Consider the following 18,593-nt stretch of genomic DNA (forward strand, 5'->3'; position numbering starts at 1 on the left):
GAAAGAGGGCTCTGGACATTTGTGCGTTCGTATGTTGTGCGTGGTTAGAGGCATCTGACAGTGGGTAAAGGCAATGACTGATGTGCTGCTACATGGATGCAGCCTTCACATGTGTGACTACAAGAGTTATGGGCACAGGGATTACTGGGCTGTATCCCCTATCAGAGGCTCTGCACATCAGAGTTCAATGTCCCTGTTCTTGCAGAGTGGCGGCAAGCAAGCGGGGCAAGGATGATCCTTCAGGATGAAGACATCACAACCAAGATAGAGAATGACTGGAAGAGACTCAACACGCTGGCACACTATCAGGTAACTGTGTGAGAGGATGGGTAGAAGGTAGATCAGCTAAGAAAACAGCAAGAAGGGCAAAGTGTTATTCTCTAAGACACAAGGTAAACAATAGTTGAGTGGGCAATAACTGGGCAGAGCGCCTGTGTTGAGTACATCCATCCTGTTCCACTGTTCTTGTAGTACTTACCCTGCACAACACCAGAGATTAAGCCAAGGGAAGAAAAAATCCTCCATCTCTCTCAAAGGAGAGGCATCCCTGGTGAGTGAAGGATGTGAAGAGGAGATATGGACATGAGGACAACACGAGTTAACCTTTCTCATGTAGACAAACAGAAAGCAAGCCTTTCCGTGCCCCTTTTTCCTGTGCATCAATGGCCTTGTGATGCTAGGAGAGTTCAGAAGGATGGAAGAGAGAAAAATGGAAGGGAAGAACGTTTGGTGTCAGGAAGAAGGAGGAGGAAAGCAGCGTGACTGAAGACCATAGTGCAGTGGGGTTGTCACTGACCTAGGAACACTTGTTTTCAACCCCTGTCCTGATCCATGTCACACGCTTTGGGACAGGGCTTCCCTTTATCTCCGCATGTCCTTGAGGTCCATAAGAGAGTGCTAAAGATGTCCAAAAATATCTTACACAAGTAGCAGATTTAATGAAAAATTGAGCTTTGGTCAAAAGCTCCCTCACTCCTTCACCTCTTGCCAAAAAAAGCACCTCATTAAGTTTAATCCAATGCTAACAATTTTGTTGTTTCCTCAATCACACCTCAGCAGTCTACATTTCATAACAAGATTTCTGTGGTTTTGGTTTGGTTTTGTTTGTTGGTTTTTTTATTTATTTAAGAGCTGACCTGAGGAGACAGCAAGCAATAATTTGAAAAGGAAACAAAACTTTTCACTTCGGATTGACTGAAGCATTGCTGGCTGACTCCAGAATACTTTTTTTCAAGAGGAGTGGGGACATTTTCAATTTTATTTCACCAATAAACCACAGGCATAATTTTATTTCACTTCTGTGTTTTTTTCCAGTTGTTTGCTTCAGGCAACAAGCTCCTAGCTATATGGATTAGCTGGGGCAGAACAGGTCCTCAGCTGCCAGGATGCTGAGCTTTACACCATTTACCCTGACTGTCCTGAGGGCAGACATGGAACATGCTGGGACAGACACTGATAGTCCTTTTGCCTCAGTTTCCCCTTCTGTACTCTGGGGCTAAAACTATAAAGAGCCAATAACTGCCTTCCATGATTGCTGAGGGGCTATTTAATTAGCCTCTGCAGTGCTTTGAAGATGAAAAACTCTATGCAAGTGCTAATTACACACAAGAGTTAGACGTTAGCAGGATTTTTTTTCACCGATCTCCTTTTTATGGTGTCTTATTTATCACAGATATCCATGATATGGCTCCTCTGAGCCACTGGCTTGTTAACATTTCTAATATGGGACCCACATGAATCGCCTTGTTGTAGTTATGGAAAATCTGGCTTATTTCAGAAAGTTCTGTTGTCTTTTGAAACACTGTCCTATGACATCCTGGAACACAGCCACCCCAAACCTGCTGCTTTCACCTCTCTGAGACCCTCTGACACGGCAAAGAGAAAGAAGTTGTGGTAGTCACTTCAGCCCAGCAGTACATTTGTAACGTGGAAGGGGGAGGCTGTACATGGAGAGGTTGACACGATCAAAGTGGGAAATGGAGGTACCCATTTCTGAGCTAGGTACCTAGATATCATCTGCAATTGAGGTGGAAGGGATAGAGGATTTCACATCAGTTTTATCATCCTTATGGGACAGCCCACCCTTGGTGTTTGAAATAGCTCAGATTATTTTCTTCTTCTCACACTCCTTTTCTGCATAAGAGCTTCTTTGGGAAGAATGTGCTGTCAGCTTTAGTAAGGTTAGTGCATAGACTTGCGTCATTGTCACTGAACTTGGAATCAGGACCTCAGTGGAGCGGAGCCTGCTTTATCGTCAGTTGTGCTATTGCCCAAGTGCAAGCTTCCAGCAGTGTAACAGGAGATTTTGTCCCTTTTTTTTTTGTTAATAGACACACGGAAGAAAGTATTTGAAGCTTTGGGCCAAAACTACTGTCCTATCTACAGTGGCACTGGTTTATGGCTCAGCTTCTGCTGCTTGAATGTCTGCTGTCCTTGGAATGCTCCTCAGCCAGTCTTCAGAAGCTTATTGACGAAGTCCCTTTTTCTTTACAGGTGCCAGATGGATCTGTGGTAGCTTTAGTCTCCAAGCAAGTCACTGCCTACAATGCAGTCAACAACTCCACTGTCTCCCGGACATCAGCCAGCAAGTATGGTAAGGATTTGTGTGCTGATATGGATTGAGAGAGCACCAGAGAAGAGATCCCAAACATCATGGTGATTACAAGACACTGAGCACCAGCAGACAGAATGATAGGCAGATGACTAGTTGATAAGATTGCTTGAGGGATGGCAGGAGAGGATTTATTCATCTAAAACTTTGGCACCTGGTCCAAGCTGGTTGGATTGCTCTTAGGAAGTGCTTCTCCTCCCTCATTAATAAAAGGAGGAGCATATATAATTAGCTGCCTGCATTTTCAATCTCTCAGTCTTGCTCTTAGAGTTTGCATAGGGAGAGGCAAGCGAGAAGCACTGCACACTGTATGAGCTGAGTCATTCTGGCGGTCAAAGTCCTTGCAGCATGGTCTTTTGTGAAGGAGAATCTGTGGCACAGATGAGCAACCATAACCTACACAGGGTATAGACCTGTCTACAGATATATCCCAGTGTGGGTGTTGTATGTCCCACCCAGCTATCTTATTATCCCAAGGGAATTTGCACCTGCAATAATAAAAAAAAAATGGCTTACTGAGGTCTTGTATCAGTATATCTCAAGGCAGTGGATTGTTGTTCCCGCTCTACCCATGAGACAACTGAGAATGAGACAGCTGTGAAATAGAGACCAGGTGGAAAGTCTTCTGTAGAGACAAACAGAGACCTCCTGAGTCTCTCACACCAACACAGACCTCTCTCCCCTGCACCAGAATTGCAGCCCAGGACATGTCTCACTATGATGATGGTGGATGGCAAGGCAAAGCATCTCCAGTGTGCAGAGTGCTGAAAACCACCCTCCAACCTGGATGCAACTGCCAGATCAGTTTATTATTATTATTTTTTTTAATTTATGAAAGCATCTCCAGTTCTTCTTACTCCTTTTAGCTTGAGGGAAAGTAAACCTCCTCAGTGTCCAGAGGAGTCCCCTTCCTCTTTCTCCAAGGACATAAGCAATCCAGCACACCTTATTAATATTCATCCTCTTTGCCATGTTGTTGCAATTACTGAAAGACACAGTGACCTTTGAAAAGGAAGACTTCAGAGGGGTTAATTTCTGTTGGATTTCTTTAATTCTTTTGCTATTTGCTTTTTCAGGAGGAGGGAGTGGGGAAGAATGCAGGGTGAGAAGATATGGTGGGTCAGAAGTGATTGTTAATTGCAATTAAGAAAACAGCATCCAGAGAGAAAAAGGATATTCCATCTGATAATTATGATGTAGGGATTGGTAATGCATTAATGAGGCTGATTCAGATCTTGCTACAGAAAGGTGCAACTCTCTTGTGTTAATTATGGTCGGAAAAGACTCTGCAGCATTGCTGGAAGGTCAGGGAGAGGGGAATGCCTCATGCCTACACTCAAGAGGTAAAATTTGGAGGCTAAAGGTGTCCTGGGAGAGGAAATTTCTGCAGGCCCACCTGGGGTTCTGGTTTATTTTTGGTCAACACAAGATTTTGGAGCAGGGAGTGAAGAGGATGGCTGGGCAGGAGTTATTGGATTGCTTTGATGCCAAAGGGGGAAGAGGAGGCAGCTCCTCCTGAGTCTGGGGATGGGGAGCTAGACAAGAGGTCACGTTAGCTGCATCAATATTACTATGCAAACAGGCCGTGGCCTGTTTGCTGGCCATAATGCCAAGCAGCATGACATGGTACGACTAACAACCATGTAGGTAAAACAAGTTGTACTTAGCCGTGCTGGTTACCATGAGTAGTTGGTACTCTCCCCTGAACGAGTCCTGGGCAGTGTCTGACACTGACAGTGCCAGTTGTCCCAGGCCAAAGCTTTGCCAGGGATTGTGATAAGAGGTAAAGAGCACAGGCAACTGAAAGTCAGTGTTTGAGGCTCTAATTTAATAGTGCAGACATTGATGTCATGTCTGGCTTGGCTGACAACCCTTGTCTTTGCTGAGCTAATCACTCGGTCATTAGGTGATGCTTTGATAATAAGGCCTGGCCCATCCAGCTCATTTGGGGGCTTCTCCATCTTGCCTTGTAATTTCACCAGGAGATATACCTGTGTTGCCTAACATTACAAGTTAGTTGATGGAAATTTATTTAATACTAATATGGAAACACGGAGCTTGTGGGAGCAGGGACGTTACAGCACTACTACAACCTTCCCAGTTTGGAGACCCAAACTAATGTCTCTCCAGGGTGAACTCACCAGCTGTGATTGTCTCAGCAGCCCACACCAGAATCTGTATGAGCATCCTTTCCATGTACCGAATGGGAGAGGTACCTGCTATCGCACCCAGACAGAAGAGGTCTTCTTCTTGCCTTTCTGAAAAAAATCTTCTATTAGGTGGCATGTCATTAGCATATTTCCTTGATGAAACCTGTTGATCCCAATACAAGTGCTACTAGGGCTGAGACACATGCATCTCTCTTTGCAGAAAACATGATCCGTTACACAGGCAGCCCAGACAGCCTCCGTTCCCGCACTCCCATGATCACTCCTGACCTTGAAAGTGGAGTCAAGATGTGGCACTTGGTGAAGAACCATGAGCATGGTGACCAAAAAGAGGGTGACCGGGGCAGCAAGATGGTTTCTGAGATCTACCTGACAAGACTACTTGCCACCAAGGTACATGGTGGGGGTGGGGAAGAGAGTGAAAAATATTTTTTTTTAAAGGCTGCGTTAGAGCTTCTTGCCTACAAGAAATTAGAGACTGCTCAAAGGATGCCAAAGAGGGGTAAAGCAAGAAGAGCAGAAGGAAAATAAAGCAAAAGGAGTTCCAAACATTGTAAGGAAGGAGCCTGAATTTAGAAAGCAGTCAGAAAAGGGATATTGGAGAGCAATGAGGAGTAAAGAACTCGGGGCGATGGGAGTGTTGGAGAAAGTCAGCACAGGGGTAGGTGCTGGGGTTGTCAATTACACCGGCTTGTTGTTTGTACCAAAATTGAGCAGATGAAGACCCAGGGAGAAAATGTGCTTGGATCAGCTTCCAAGGATGTGTCACACCTCACAGTCTGAAATGGGGTCCTATGCCACAAACCTGTGATTATGTGTTCTACCTTTCCCCTGGGCCCATAAAGGTTCTTGTGCTGATGACTTGCCAGGGGGTTGGCTGTGGTGTAGCTAATACGTAGGCAGCTCCAAGAAGAGAAAGCAGAGTTAGATGTTCATCCCCTCTGAGACATAGAAAGCCCAGGGTCTCCGAAGAGAAAATACAGAATAAGTCAGGTTGGGGCAGAGCAGGGACATCCTGAGCTGAATCTCCAGGCACATCTCACACATCATGTCCTATCTCAGACATCATGGTCCATGGCAAGTCTCTGCAGAGAGGGCAAAGACTGTCTTAGGAAGTTGGTAAGATCCCATCTGCTCAATCCATATTCCCCAACATGCTGGAAGGCAGCCTCCTACAAGGGTGCCTGCCAGAGCCTGCAGGACTTCTGTAGTGGGGCAGTATGTGAGTGTTTAGCGTAACTGGGGATACAGCATCATGAGGAGGACACTTGCACAACTGGAGATTACTTAAGCTGCAACTACAATAACTAATTGCAGTGGATTTTGGCTCTGGGGCAGCCACAGAAAGTGGTTTAATTGCCACTGTCTGCACAGAAAGAACTCGCTGCCACTCCGCACTATGCTGTCCCTTCCGTGCAAAGGGGATGGCTGGTTCTTGCTGCAGCTGGCTCTCTCTGGGGTTGGCAAAAGATCTCAAGCCCTTCACCTTCTTTCATCTCCGACTGAGACTATCCTCCACCTGACTTGCTTCTAAAGGTTCTACAGGAGTGTGGGCAAAAGCAGTTGTCTGAGTTTACGTTTATTTCCTCTTCCACCCTGTGGATGGTGGTCTCCTTGGAGAAGTCTGCATTAATGAAGAGACTGCAACTTCTTTTGCACCCCACAGGGGCTAGGGCAGGTGGGGAGAAAGGCAGTATAATCAGAGATAGGCTCCCTGTGCACTTCTGCTGTCCTCTTGCAGTACAGAGCACCTCTGCACCCGAACCTCTCTAACATGAGTTATTTCAATGCATCCCAGAAGTGGAAACTGCAGGGTAGTTGTGGCTCAGGTGTGGCTAATCACAGCGCTATCTCACCCCTTTCTGAGCAGGGTTAAACCAAGCAGTGATCAAACAGCCCAATTTTCCTCCCTTCTCTGAACTTTTGACTATTATAATTTCTTGTAAGGGTGTTAATAGGCACAAACACAATTCCATGTCTTCATGCAAACGCTGTCTGACTTTGCTCATCGGACAGGTCTCCATCACATGCTTAAGTCCTACCATACAGTTTTACCTGCACATTTGTTCTTGAATTCATTTTGCTTCTGATGTCTGACTCTCCCTGCAGCCTCACTCAGGCTGTCTATGTTGCAGTGGGAGTTGGAGATAAAGTGGCTTTGTCTTTAGCCCCTGGTACATGCTCATCTCCCTGGCATCAAGATGCTTTTATGGGTCACACAATGTAAAAAGAAAATGATGCTCCCCAGGGCTTGGGCCCCAGCTGGTATAAATCAGCAAGCATTGGACCAGTGCTGATTTACACTGTCTGGGGATACGTCCCCTACCCCACCACTGAATCGCTCTCTGTTACGGATCACAAACTCAGCACTTGGGGTTTTTTTGTTTGTTTGTTTTTTTGGGGGGAGGTGGTTTTTTGTGGCTGGGTTTTGTGGGGGTTTTTTGGTGGGTTTTTTTTTTGGGGGGGGGGAGGGGTTTTTTTTGGGTTTTTTTTGTTTGGTTTTGGTTTTGTTTTTTGTAGAGGTAGCAGGAAAGCAGCTGCAAAACTTACACAGTAACAGAGAGAGTAGAAAGGCTGGGGAGTTACTGATTCCTCTCTTGGGCTGAGCAATTTTCTTTTCTCGTCCTGACCATTTGAGGGAGGGAAAGAGGAGAGAGTGCAATTGCTGGTAATACAATCCCAGGGAATACTTAGTTAAACTGACAATGATTTTTATTCTGGTAAATCCCTGACCTCTGAGACCTAGAGTCTCTTGCCTAAAAGCCTTAGAGGTTTTCTTTGTGTTTGTGTGGGTGAATGTGTAGAGAACTAATTCCCTCCAGAAACTGAACCTGAGGGCAACTCTTCCATGTCAGACCAACAAGATTTCCCCTCAGGGGCCCTTTCTGAGTCAGACATGTGCTGCAGGGCTTTATTCACCCTGTAGGAGTTCACACAAGCAAAAGGTGCCTCTGTTTCCCAAAGAATAAATCAAGTGGTGAATCAGCAAGAGACACCAGCTTTCTAATTAAGAATTTGTTAGTGCTATGTAAACTAGAGCCACCATGGTGGCACCTGGTGCTTTGTTTTTAGTAAGAAGAATTTCTTGCCTGGATCTGCAGAGAAGGGGGAGGGTTTGATTTGTCAGAAGAGGAAAATTTTGGAGATTTGCTGGAGATCTGATTGCTTTTTGGTTATTTTAGCAACCACATGGTTTGTTCACATATAAATGCTTATGAACTTTGATAACAGAGCAGATGTTCAGACATGGGCTAGACCTCCCAATGCAGCAGGGAAAGCGTGCCTTGCATGGTTCCCCTCCAAACCCAGCCTGCAGCTCATCTGGTTATCTCAGCTCCTCAGCTGCCCCCTTTTCCAGGCCTGGTCACCCTCTGATATTCCAGCTCCACCTTCTTGCTAAAGGTCAACTGTCCTCACTGGCTTGTCCAGGGTGGTTTTCCAACCACAGGATCTGGGTTTCTCCTCCCAGAGTAACATAAGAAGACCTCTGCAGTGGACATTACTGAGGTCTGCAGAGCAATACATGACACATCCATGCATTGCTTCTAAGGTTTGCCTCAATCCTGTGCCAACGGGTAGTAAAAAATGAGCAGGCCACTTGGGGATTAAGATGAAGTTTGTGCTATTTATTATGCTACTCACACATCTTAAACAGCCGTCTCTCTTAAGGCACTCTTGTCCCATTTGTCCCAGTGACACCTTCTGCTCTGCTTTATAGTCACCTGAATTCTATTACCGTCTCAAGAATTGGCCCTGGATGAAAGCCAGCGTAGAATATGGCTAGTTTTTGCCTCATGCATGTACTAAAGCAGTTGAGGATAGGATGCAGAGGAGAGGAATCTTAGTGGAAACAGATCAGAGCTTTACCATCACCATATACCTGAGTTGGGGCAAGGTGTCCCACCACAGCTCAGCCACCCTCCATGGCAAGGAGTGCTAGCAGCAGAGAGGACAGGCAGTGCCTTGACCTACTACATCTGTCTGCTAAGCAGATGTAGCAGATATTGTGAGGATGCACGTGCCTGCTTAAAGACATCTGTATTGAAATTTCCAGCTCACGTCACATTTAGCAAATATCAGATGGCTCCCACTTTTCAACCATACTTTCTCGGCCTGATCCACAGACATACCCTGTTTTCAGTGGGGTACAATAATTTAACATCCTTCTCCCATTTGGTATCTCACATTCTTCTTTCCTTCCTTCTCCCAACAGGGCACCCTCCAGAAATTTGTAGACGACCTCTTTGAGACCATCTTCAGCACTGCTCACCGTGGCAGTGCACTTCCCCTGGCTATCAAATACATGTTTGATTTCCTGGATGAGCAGGCTGACAAGCACAACATCCATGACCCCCACGTGCGGCACACCTGGAAGAGCAATTGGTGAGTGAGACAGTCCCATACCACGTCTCAGACTGGAAGGAGGGTAGGGGGACATGTCATTCGGTATCTGGCTTCTGGGGGAGCTGAGGAGCTTGCTGTGGGGTTCAGAGTACCAGGTTCAGTCTTCCCAACCTGATGGGGAAGTCAGAAGATCCAAGAATCTAAAAGATGCTCTCAAGGATGGAGTGCTTTGGCTAAGCAGGTCCCAGTTCGCCCTGTATTATGTGAGGCTGGCAGTGTTTCTGAGGGACCTCATGAGGAAAAATGGTGAAATGTTTAATTGCTGCAGTGTCCGGGCCCACAGGAATATCTAGGGAGGCATGGGAGAGGATTCAGCACCACTGCCTTCATCTAGGCTGGGTGTTTGATTTCCCACTGTAGTCAGAGGTGGGCTTGAGCCCCATTTGTTTGCCCACACATAAACATCTAGTGCCATCTGCGTTATTTTAAGGTATCCCAGACATCCTTAGGGGATGTGCAGCACCCACAGGAGATCAGTGGTACCCTCCTGGCCTGGCAACTGGAGTCCAGGAAAGCATCTCAAATGGTATTAAGTACTTAAAGGGTCTGGAGCTGGATGTGACCCTCCTTCAGAGTGAGTGACAAAGTCTGACATCAGCCCCCTGCTCTAGCTGCCAGGCAGCAGTCCCTCTTCACACATGTAATGGGACAGCGGAGAAAAGCCAGGATCGGTGGAGAGAAAAGATCTCTGCGGCTCCTCTCTGCTGAGTCTCCCTGTTGGGAAGAGTCCTGTGGGGAATCGCTCCCTCCCCTTCTCCTGTGCAAATACAGGGACTATAAAAGGAACAGCAGAGGAGAGCCATGGGGCTCCCAGCTCATGCATTTTTTCCTTTTACCATCCATGCTGATGGCAGATCGTCACAGCACAGTGACATAAAAAAAGAAACCCCATGCACCAAAGAGGCTTTCAACTAATGAAACATTAGCATATTATTAACATTATCTGCGGCACTAATCTAAGGCTGATTGCAGCCACTCAGACTAAATGAGCAGGAGGTTTATTTAAGGGGGGAGGGGGGAAGGCAGAGTGTGTGCCTGTGTGAGAAAAGGGGCAGTATGAAGAAATCTGTTCAATCAGATTAAATTAACTCAGTCACATCACGGGTTTCATTATTCCCAGCTAGGGACACTGTCCCCCTCAGCCCCTTCCCACACCCATACACACACTCAGGCACACATACATGCACTCTCTGCTCATCCTCACTGTGGCTGTGTTTGCTGTCCAAGCACTTGCAGATGATGTTTTGCACAGTTCACTCATCCTCCTCATTCCTGCAACAGATCAACCCTCACCCCCAGCCTAAAAAGTTTTCCCTCAACCTCCATCCCCAGCCTAAAAGGTTTCCCCCTAACCTCCATCCCCAGCCTAAAAATCCCACCACCGCTATCACCCCCACACCTCAATTCCATCACATCTCATTGCCAACATTTCCCACTTCTCCTGACCTTGGCGACAGGTTCACCTGCATGGGGCTTTCCTTACATTTGTTCTCTGATTTTGACGGCTCAGGAGAACACACAGTGATTTAGGAAAATGTGGTGTCATCCTCTGTCAGAACATGCCAAACTGCATGCTGTTACCTGACATGTATCAGACTTGGAGATGATTTCCTTGATGGTGCTGTGAACACATGGGGGTAATGAGCAACTGGAAAGAATTGAAGAATGGGGCAGTTTACTCTGAACATCAGGTGAATTTGTTAAACTGAAGAATAACCTCCTCTTAGGAAGGTGCAGACACTGAAGGTAGACTTAATGGTCTACCTGACAAAGAGTTTGACTCCGTGATCAGTGACACAGCTCCTAGGCCGCCATCACATGAATGCATTTACCTTGACAGAAAGCCTTGAGGCAAAGGCTGGAGGTAGATACCTCAAGGCATCTTATACAAATGAACAGCTCTTTTGAGGAAAAGGGGGCAAAAAAAGGTCTTTGGACTGCGTCCTTCATTAGGGCAGGTATATTTTCATTTCAAACGTTGCAACACTTGTTTCCCAGGTTTTTCTTCTTGAAGCAACAGGGGTTTTCCTGTCACATACTAACTGTGTCATGCCCACTGTGCTGGGATCATATGTGGGCTTGGGCTTGAGCCATGGAGCATGACAGTACACGGTGTCCACAGCACACAGTACTTGTCATGAACACTCCTGGTCTCAGCCTGGGAGCTCTACCTCCCTCTCATCCCATGGGGTTGCTATGAGGGCTGAAAGCCAAGTCCCTCAGTGACAAATGTTCACTGTAAGTTCTGGGGATGCAAGGCCTGTCCTTGTCTGAGGAAGTAGCCAACAGCTGCAACTTTACATTGCAACCTAATATAGAGAAGTTAGGAGTCATTTTAACCACCTCAATTATACTCCCACTAATTTATGTGCAACTTCACCAAGATGGCATGGACTTTAAGACCGATAAAGTCTGGTTTGTAAGGATAACAGGAACAAAAACCACTCTCTGACTCCACTGCCATCCACAGAGACCTGTAGGGGAGGAATTTGCTGTATATCAAAGCTTATCCCAGAACCCTTCTCTCCACACCATGATCTTTGATTCTCATCCACCATTTACCATTGTAACCTCACACAACAAAGCCTGTGAACCACGCACTGACTGACGCACCTCTTCCCGCCTCCCATCCCTTTTGCAGCCTGCCTTTACGGTTCTGGGTTAACATGATCAAGAATCCACAGTTCGTCTTCGACATCCACAAGAACAGCATCACAGATGCCTGCCTCTCTGTAGTGGCTCAGACTTTCATGGACTCCTGTTCGACCTCAGAGCACCGTCTGGGCAAAGACTCACCCTCCAACAAGCTTCTCTACGCCAAGGACATTCCCAGCTACAAGAACTGGGTGGAAAGGTAAGTTTTAGATCTGGAAATCTTAATGACATAGCAAGTGATACAGCGAGGCTCTGCTTCAGGGATGGAGGTAGGAGGCATCATCAGTATTGCTTTTGGTAGATGCTTCTGGGCTTTTTTTCTTTGGTTATTGCCTAACTGGAAAACTCCATGTTAGCCTTTTATTCCCATGTGCCTTGCAACAGAGATGGAAATTTAGAGGTGTGAACTGAAGGTGTTTGCCATCACTGTTTCTCTTGAGGAGAAACTGTTGAGAAATGCTAGAGGGAGGAAGGAAGGGGAGGTGATGTGCTTGAGCCCTGTGAAGTACATGGGATTCTAATTCTTTTCACCCAGATCAGAAGTGGTTTGCTATTCTCAGCATCATTGTGACAGTCCCCATGCTGCCTACATCCCAAGGGTTATACAATTATCTCCCCTTATTCCGAGTCCGGTAGCTTTCCTTGGAGGCTCTTCTGTGCTTTGAATGAGATGCCGAAAGATTGACAGGCTGGTGACTGAAGCTCTGCAGGTACTTTCTGAAAGGTCAGAGGTCTTTCCAAGCATTTTATCCACATCTGCAAGACCTGTAGCTGTACTGTTCAATCTACTGTACTGAAGGTCAGTGTCTGGCAAAGCTACCCTTCAGGGAATACAACCAAGACAACTATTCCTGCAGTACGTGGGGGCTTCAGTTTCTCTTAAGAATTTCCACAGGACAAGTGAATAGCACATCTTGCGCTGCATTCAGCAGGAGCCTGTCTGCTGGAGCAATCCTTGCAGAAGTTGATCTGTGCTTTGTTTTCTAATATGCTACACTTGCTTGGAGTTATTGACAGGTTTAGGAACTGCACAGATGGAGAATGATTACTACTCTGTAAATACAAAGATGAGTTTATCTTACAGATTGTTCCTGTGCAATGCCATCCAGTTTTAAGCAATGATTTGTCTGCATGACTTCAAAGGCACTGTCTAAAATTGATACCACATCATGCACCTTGTATGAGACCTCTGCTACTATGGGCACACTGGGATGTAAACCACCATATTCCTTTGGTGGGGATGGTTTCCTCTCATTTTCTGAAAGGAGAGCATGGCTGATCAGAAAGCTCTGTCCCCTAGTCAGCATGAGGTGACATTCTTTGCAACAGTGCTCCCATTGGTCTCTGATTTGTCTGGACAATTATTTTTAGACGTGGTTAAACACTTCTGCAAATGTCGTTTCTAGGCAACCTGTAAGGCTCTTACGAGCTACCTTGCTTAATTATGACCTACTTCTGGCACTGTGTCCAAGTTTCTTAGTATGTATTGAGGTTGATTGTTGGATTGACCTGGACAGGGAGAAAGAGGTGTTTGAGATTCATTTAGAAATCAAGTTTGCACCAACAGTGACTCTAGTGATGCTTTAGCAACCTTGCACGTGGTGGGTGGCTGTTTTCTTTGGAAAAATGCTGTTTTACATATGAACCTGGTTGATTTTTATCTTAAGGGATGGTGGTATGTTTGAGTGACAAACTAAGGTACATAGGTGGAGAAGAGGGTATTTCCTCATGCAACACCTTTTTTTTCTGAACAAACAAAAGGCTACATTTTCCATTTTGTTTTTCCAGTATTGATTTCACTTTACAGCTTTTTGGAGCTAAATCCTGTTGCCCAGTGATCTTCAGCAGTAGGTGCTGCATTTCCCTGGAAGTTTTCCCAAACAACTGGGTTTGCAAACGAGGTACATAACACCTCCTGCTGCTAGTAAACAGCACTGGATTTCTGTGCCCAGCATGTGCTGGGTTGTTATCTGCACTGATGTCTGACAACTTGAACTGAAGCCCAAGGGGAGGCTGTGGGTTTTGGAATATGGTTAGAGTTTCTGCCCTGCTTATATTTTTGTGTGTCAGTTCCACTGACTCAATGCAGTGGCACCTGGATGCTGTGGGAGATCAAAGAAAAAACATATCAAGGATGAACAGAATATAATTTCAACTCTACCCTGAGTTAATGAATTCTTTTTCTCTTTTCTGCAACTGTACTTTGAGGGAGTTATTCCAAATCCAAAGGCTTCCAGTCCTGGTTGGAGCTATTTCTGTAGTCAGCATCAGCTGGAGATGGCATCCTTCAAGGCCACTAGACTTCTTCAAAGAGCAAATGTTAAGATAAAAAGATTTTCAGTCGGGGAGTTTAAGAAGTGGTTGAGTAAATCAGAAGAACCTGAAGTCAAATGAACTACTTTGATGAAGAAGAAACTATAAGAAGGCGATTAGGCAGTGGTAGATTGTAGCCCAACTTGAAGGCATTCTGGAGTAAAGACAGGCTCCTGACTTCTAACAGGGCTGTTGAAATGGTAGCTGAGCTGGGTTACTCCAAACCATCCCTTTGCAGCTTATGGTTTCCCAATGTAGTGTCCTTTAGGACTCACAAAAATCCAAGCAGGGAATGACCCTGGCATAAGAAACAGGCATGGGTGAAAGTACATTCCTCTGATCCTTAAGTGATTAGTTTTCCACCTGTTTTAGATTGTTAATGTATGTTGGGAAGGGAGTAGCTACAGATCCTGGCCTGACCAATGATCTACCTCCACATAGCAAACAACTGGGAGTTTGATTTCAACAGTCCTTTTTTAAGGCTATTGGAAGCAGAGGTGGACACTGCCTGCTAAAACAACCCTGCTGAGAAATCTTGGCTACTGGGGAAAAGTAGGTTCAGCATTCCAATTAAAACACCCAAGCCTCTTTCACTGTGAAAACGTATGGCGAAAGAGTATCTCGGTGCAGCCACAGCTTGGGTTTCCTGCAGCAGAAGATGAGGTCTGACTGAGGGAGGAGAATTAACCCGGGAAATGGGGACAGGCTTTCTGGCTTTTGTTGAAGCCACGAAGAGTCAGACTTCTTTCTAAAACAAAGTGGAGGCTTTTCAATTATCATTATATGAGTCTATTGAAAAAAAAAAAAAAAAAAAAAAGAGGAAAAGAATGGGAACGGTAGACCAGATTCTCATCTGACTTCTGTTAGTAAAACTCCATAGGCTTTGCTGAATTTACATTAGAGCAGCTTCAGATCTGCATCTTTTCAAGTTTACTTCAAATGTCCCCTTTGAGCCTAGAAATCTGGAGAACTTGGGAGCATTTGATGCAATCCCCAAGCAATACAAAGGGGAGCCGGTTCTAATTGGGACTGTCTCATTAGCATTCAGCACCACACTGAAAAGATGACAAAGGGCTGTGGCTGACCTTTCATTTCTCTCCATGCTGCCAAGCTTATGATAACACTTGTTTGAACTTCATTAACACCATTTAATTGCCTGCATCACAATCAATACTATGTTTCCCTACTGAAACCTGGCACAAAGGCAGGGGTGTGGGAGACTGAAAAGGGGCAGAGCACAAAAAGCAGAAGCCAAAGAGTTTTTTCCATTGCACACTGGTGCCCCAAATACCTGCAGTGCTGCAAGGAGAGGAACTTGTGCTTTTTTCTCATCCCTACAGGGACTTGGTTTCCTTTTGGCTGCTTATTGCCTTTTAAAAATAGCGCCTTGAAGAAAAGCTGAAAGTCAACGAAGACATTGCAAGTATTCTTAACACCTTGAGAATCTTCCAGTGAAGACCATCCAAAATATGCTTGCCAGGTTTGGGACTGAAAGAGGTTTAAAGTGACCTGACCAGTGGATTTATTATTTTAAACTGGGTACAAACACTACTTGACCTAGCTGTTGGTACCCAGGTCCTGCGTCCATGAACTCATCTGCTTCTTTTTGCTGAAGCAGCTATGATTTGCCTGGTGTTAGCCTTTACATGTCAAGGTCTTAAGCTTGTTAGAAAATGATGTGGGAGTGTGTTTGGAGTATGAAAAACAGAAGTCTGTATTCATTCAGGATCTAACCTACATAACTTGCCAGCCTGTGGTTTCAGGACTCTGTAGTCAATAGATGCTGTCTTCCAGTGCAGTGCTTGTGATGCCTCTTGGCTGCATTGCAGCTAGCTTTAGAAAGAAAGGGAAATTAGACTAATTTAGTACAATAAATATTTTAAACTGCATGTGCCCTAACATTGTAAGTTTCTGTGATTTTAAACAGAAACATTGGGGTGACTACAAGGACTTTAAAAGAGAGCATCAGATAACAGATGCAAATCCTGGCTCTACTTTAAAAAATGCACTCTTCTGTGTCTCCTTTCCCTGCCAGAAAGAAGGTTCAAGATATAGCATACTAAGGGTCAAGGTAGGGGGCTGTTGTCAGTAGAGATAATAAAAACTGGTGCCGGAAGGAGCCTCAGGAGTCAACCCAACCAGCTTCTGCCTCAGGGCAGGATCATCTCTGTCTAAAACCTTCCTGACAGATGCTTGTCTACCTCTTTCTCGAAGGCCTCCAACGACAGAGCCTATACTTTCCTCAGGCAATCCATTCCTGCAGTTCCCTGTCCTTCCCATCAGAGTGTTTCCCCTGATGGCCAGCCAAAATCTCCCTGGCCGTAATTAAAGCCCATGCCGCCTCATTGCATCCCCAGGGGCCAGGGGTGCAGCCCATTCGCTGCCTCTCCGCTGCAGCCTTTCATGTATCTGAAGACGGTTTTCTTGTCTGTCTTCACTTTTAGTCTCAAAAAAACCCCTCCTGAACCATGCTGTTCTTATGCAGTGTGGTTTTCAGCAGACTAGATGAAAATGTGTCTATATGCAGAGGGTACAGCCTCAGACCCACATGTCCTCTGTGCTGAGATGGTGCTGGGTGGTTTCTCCTCCTGCAGAAACTACCTGTGCACTAATTCACTCTTCAGCCATTGACTCAGTGCTGCCCACCTGTTCTCTACCATGTATTTATTCTGAGACGAAAAGCAGCAGCAAAAGCCATGAACATGCAAAATAAGATCGTTGCCCTGGCTAGGGATGCATACAGAGACAGAATTGTTTCCCCAAGCTTTTCAAGGCAAATCGCTGGAAGAACTGACAGGTCTTCAGCTAACTTTGTGGCTGGTACCTTTTGCTAAGCTGTCATGCTATTACTGCCAGAGTCCAATCAGTGTCCAACAGCCTGGCCTTGAACCTCTCTCTGAAATAGAATCACTTTGGCCTAGGCGTCTTGTAGTTGTCTGTAGCTGAAGCACAGAATCATACAGAATCATACAGAATCATAGAATGGTTTGGGTTGGAAGGGACCTTGAAGACCATCTAGTTCCAGCCCCCCTGCCATGGGCAGGAACACCTTCCACTAGACCAGGTTGCTCCAAGCCCCGTCCATCCTGGCCTGGAACACTTTCAGGGATGGGGCACCTACAACTTCTCTGAGCAGCCTGTGCCAGAGCCTCACAACCCTCAGCACAAACACAAACTTTGCAGCTCAGATGCCTTCCAGGAAATGAAAACTGCCATTCTCTGTCAACAGAAGACAGCATGTCCTTGCATTGCTTCACTTCATCCCGTAAAAACCCTGGCCACTGGGTTGTTCCCAAGCTTTTCTTCAGCCCTTCTCTGCTATAGTAGTCCCCCATATCCCTTTCATGCATCTCTTCCTTCTTCAGTGGTCTGGATACAGCCGGCTATTGCATAACACTAATTATGTTATTGCTGTAATTGCGTCTGCCGTCTGCAGCACATGGATTCATTACAAGCTTTTCATATGCTAAAATGATTATTAATGAGCGCAGTCCCAACCCAGCGACGGCACAACAACAGCCATGACAAAAAGATCTTTTGGAAGGCAATTAGCTCCATGCTAAGCTTCCTAAACCGCGGCCGTGCTGGAAAATTTCAGACTGGAGAGGAAGCAGTAGCAACATGGCTTTTCTCTTCTCGTTTGATGAGTTAATGAGTTACTGAGTGGCAGCAGGCACAGTCATTCTTGTAAAACAGCTCCACTAAGGAGCTTTTCCTGGGTGGTACCAAAGGGCTAAACAGAGGGCAGGCTGTATTCCCAGGTCACTGCTTTATTGCTTTCCTTAGTGTCTTGGTTTAACCCCAGCCGGCAGCTCAGCCCCATGCATACGCTCGCTCCTTCCGGTGGGATGGGGGAGAGAATCAGGAGGGTAAAAGTGAGAAAACTCGTGGGTTGAAATGAAGACAGTTTAATAGGTAAAGCAAAAGCTGCACATACAAGCAAAGCAAAGCAAGGAATTCATTCACCACTTCCCATGGGCAGGCAGGTGCTCAGCCATCCCCAAGAGAGCAGGGCTCCATCACGTGTGGTGGCGAGTTGGGAAGACAAACACCATCACTTCCAAAGTCCCGCCCTTCCTTCTTCTTCCCCCAGCTTTATACGCTGAGCATGATGTCATATGGTACGGGATGTTGCTTGGGTCAGTCAGGGTCGGCTGTCCCAGCTGTGTCCCCTCCCAACTCCTTGTGCACCCAGCCTGCTCGCTGGTGGGGGGAAAGGCAGAAAAGTCCCGGACTCTGTGTCAGCACTGCTCAGCAATATCTAAAACATCCCTGTCTTACCAACCCTGTTTCCAGCACAAATCTAAAACAGAGCCCCTTACCAGCTGCTATGAAGAAAATTAACTCTAACTCCACCAAAACCAGCACACTTACAAAACCAAAACAAAACAAAAGCAACCCAGGGAAAGAGGAGGGTGTGAAAGGAACAATGTTTTGAGAAT

General features: G+C 45.9%; 1 protein-coding gene across 2 annotated transcripts in view; it reads left to right on the forward strand.

Annotated features, from left to right (window-relative positions):
* PLXNA4 (plexin A4) overlaps positions 1–18,593 on the forward strand; it is a 455,375-nt gene that overhangs the window by 429,946 nt on the left and 6,836 nt on the right. For both annotated transcript variants that reach the window (XM_005436737.3, XM_027801749.2), the window contains exons 26-30: positions 206–309; positions 2,494–2,593; positions 4,982–5,172; positions 8,993–9,162; positions 11,825–12,037. In XM_005436737.3, the coding sequence (XP_005436794.1) occupies positions 206–309; positions 2,494–2,593; positions 4,982–5,172; positions 8,993–9,162; positions 11,825–12,037 (778 nt within the window). The remainder of the gene's footprint in view (positions 1–205; positions 310–2,493; positions 2,594–4,981; positions 5,173–8,992; positions 9,163–11,824; positions 12,038–18,593) is intronic.

Source organism: Falco cherrug, chromosome 5 (genome assembly GCF_023634085.1).
Source record: "Falco cherrug isolate bFalChe1 chromosome 5, bFalChe1.pri, whole genome shotgun sequence".
NCBI classification, from domain to species: domain Eukaryota; kingdom Metazoa; phylum Chordata; class Aves; order Falconiformes; family Falconidae; genus Falco; species Falco cherrug.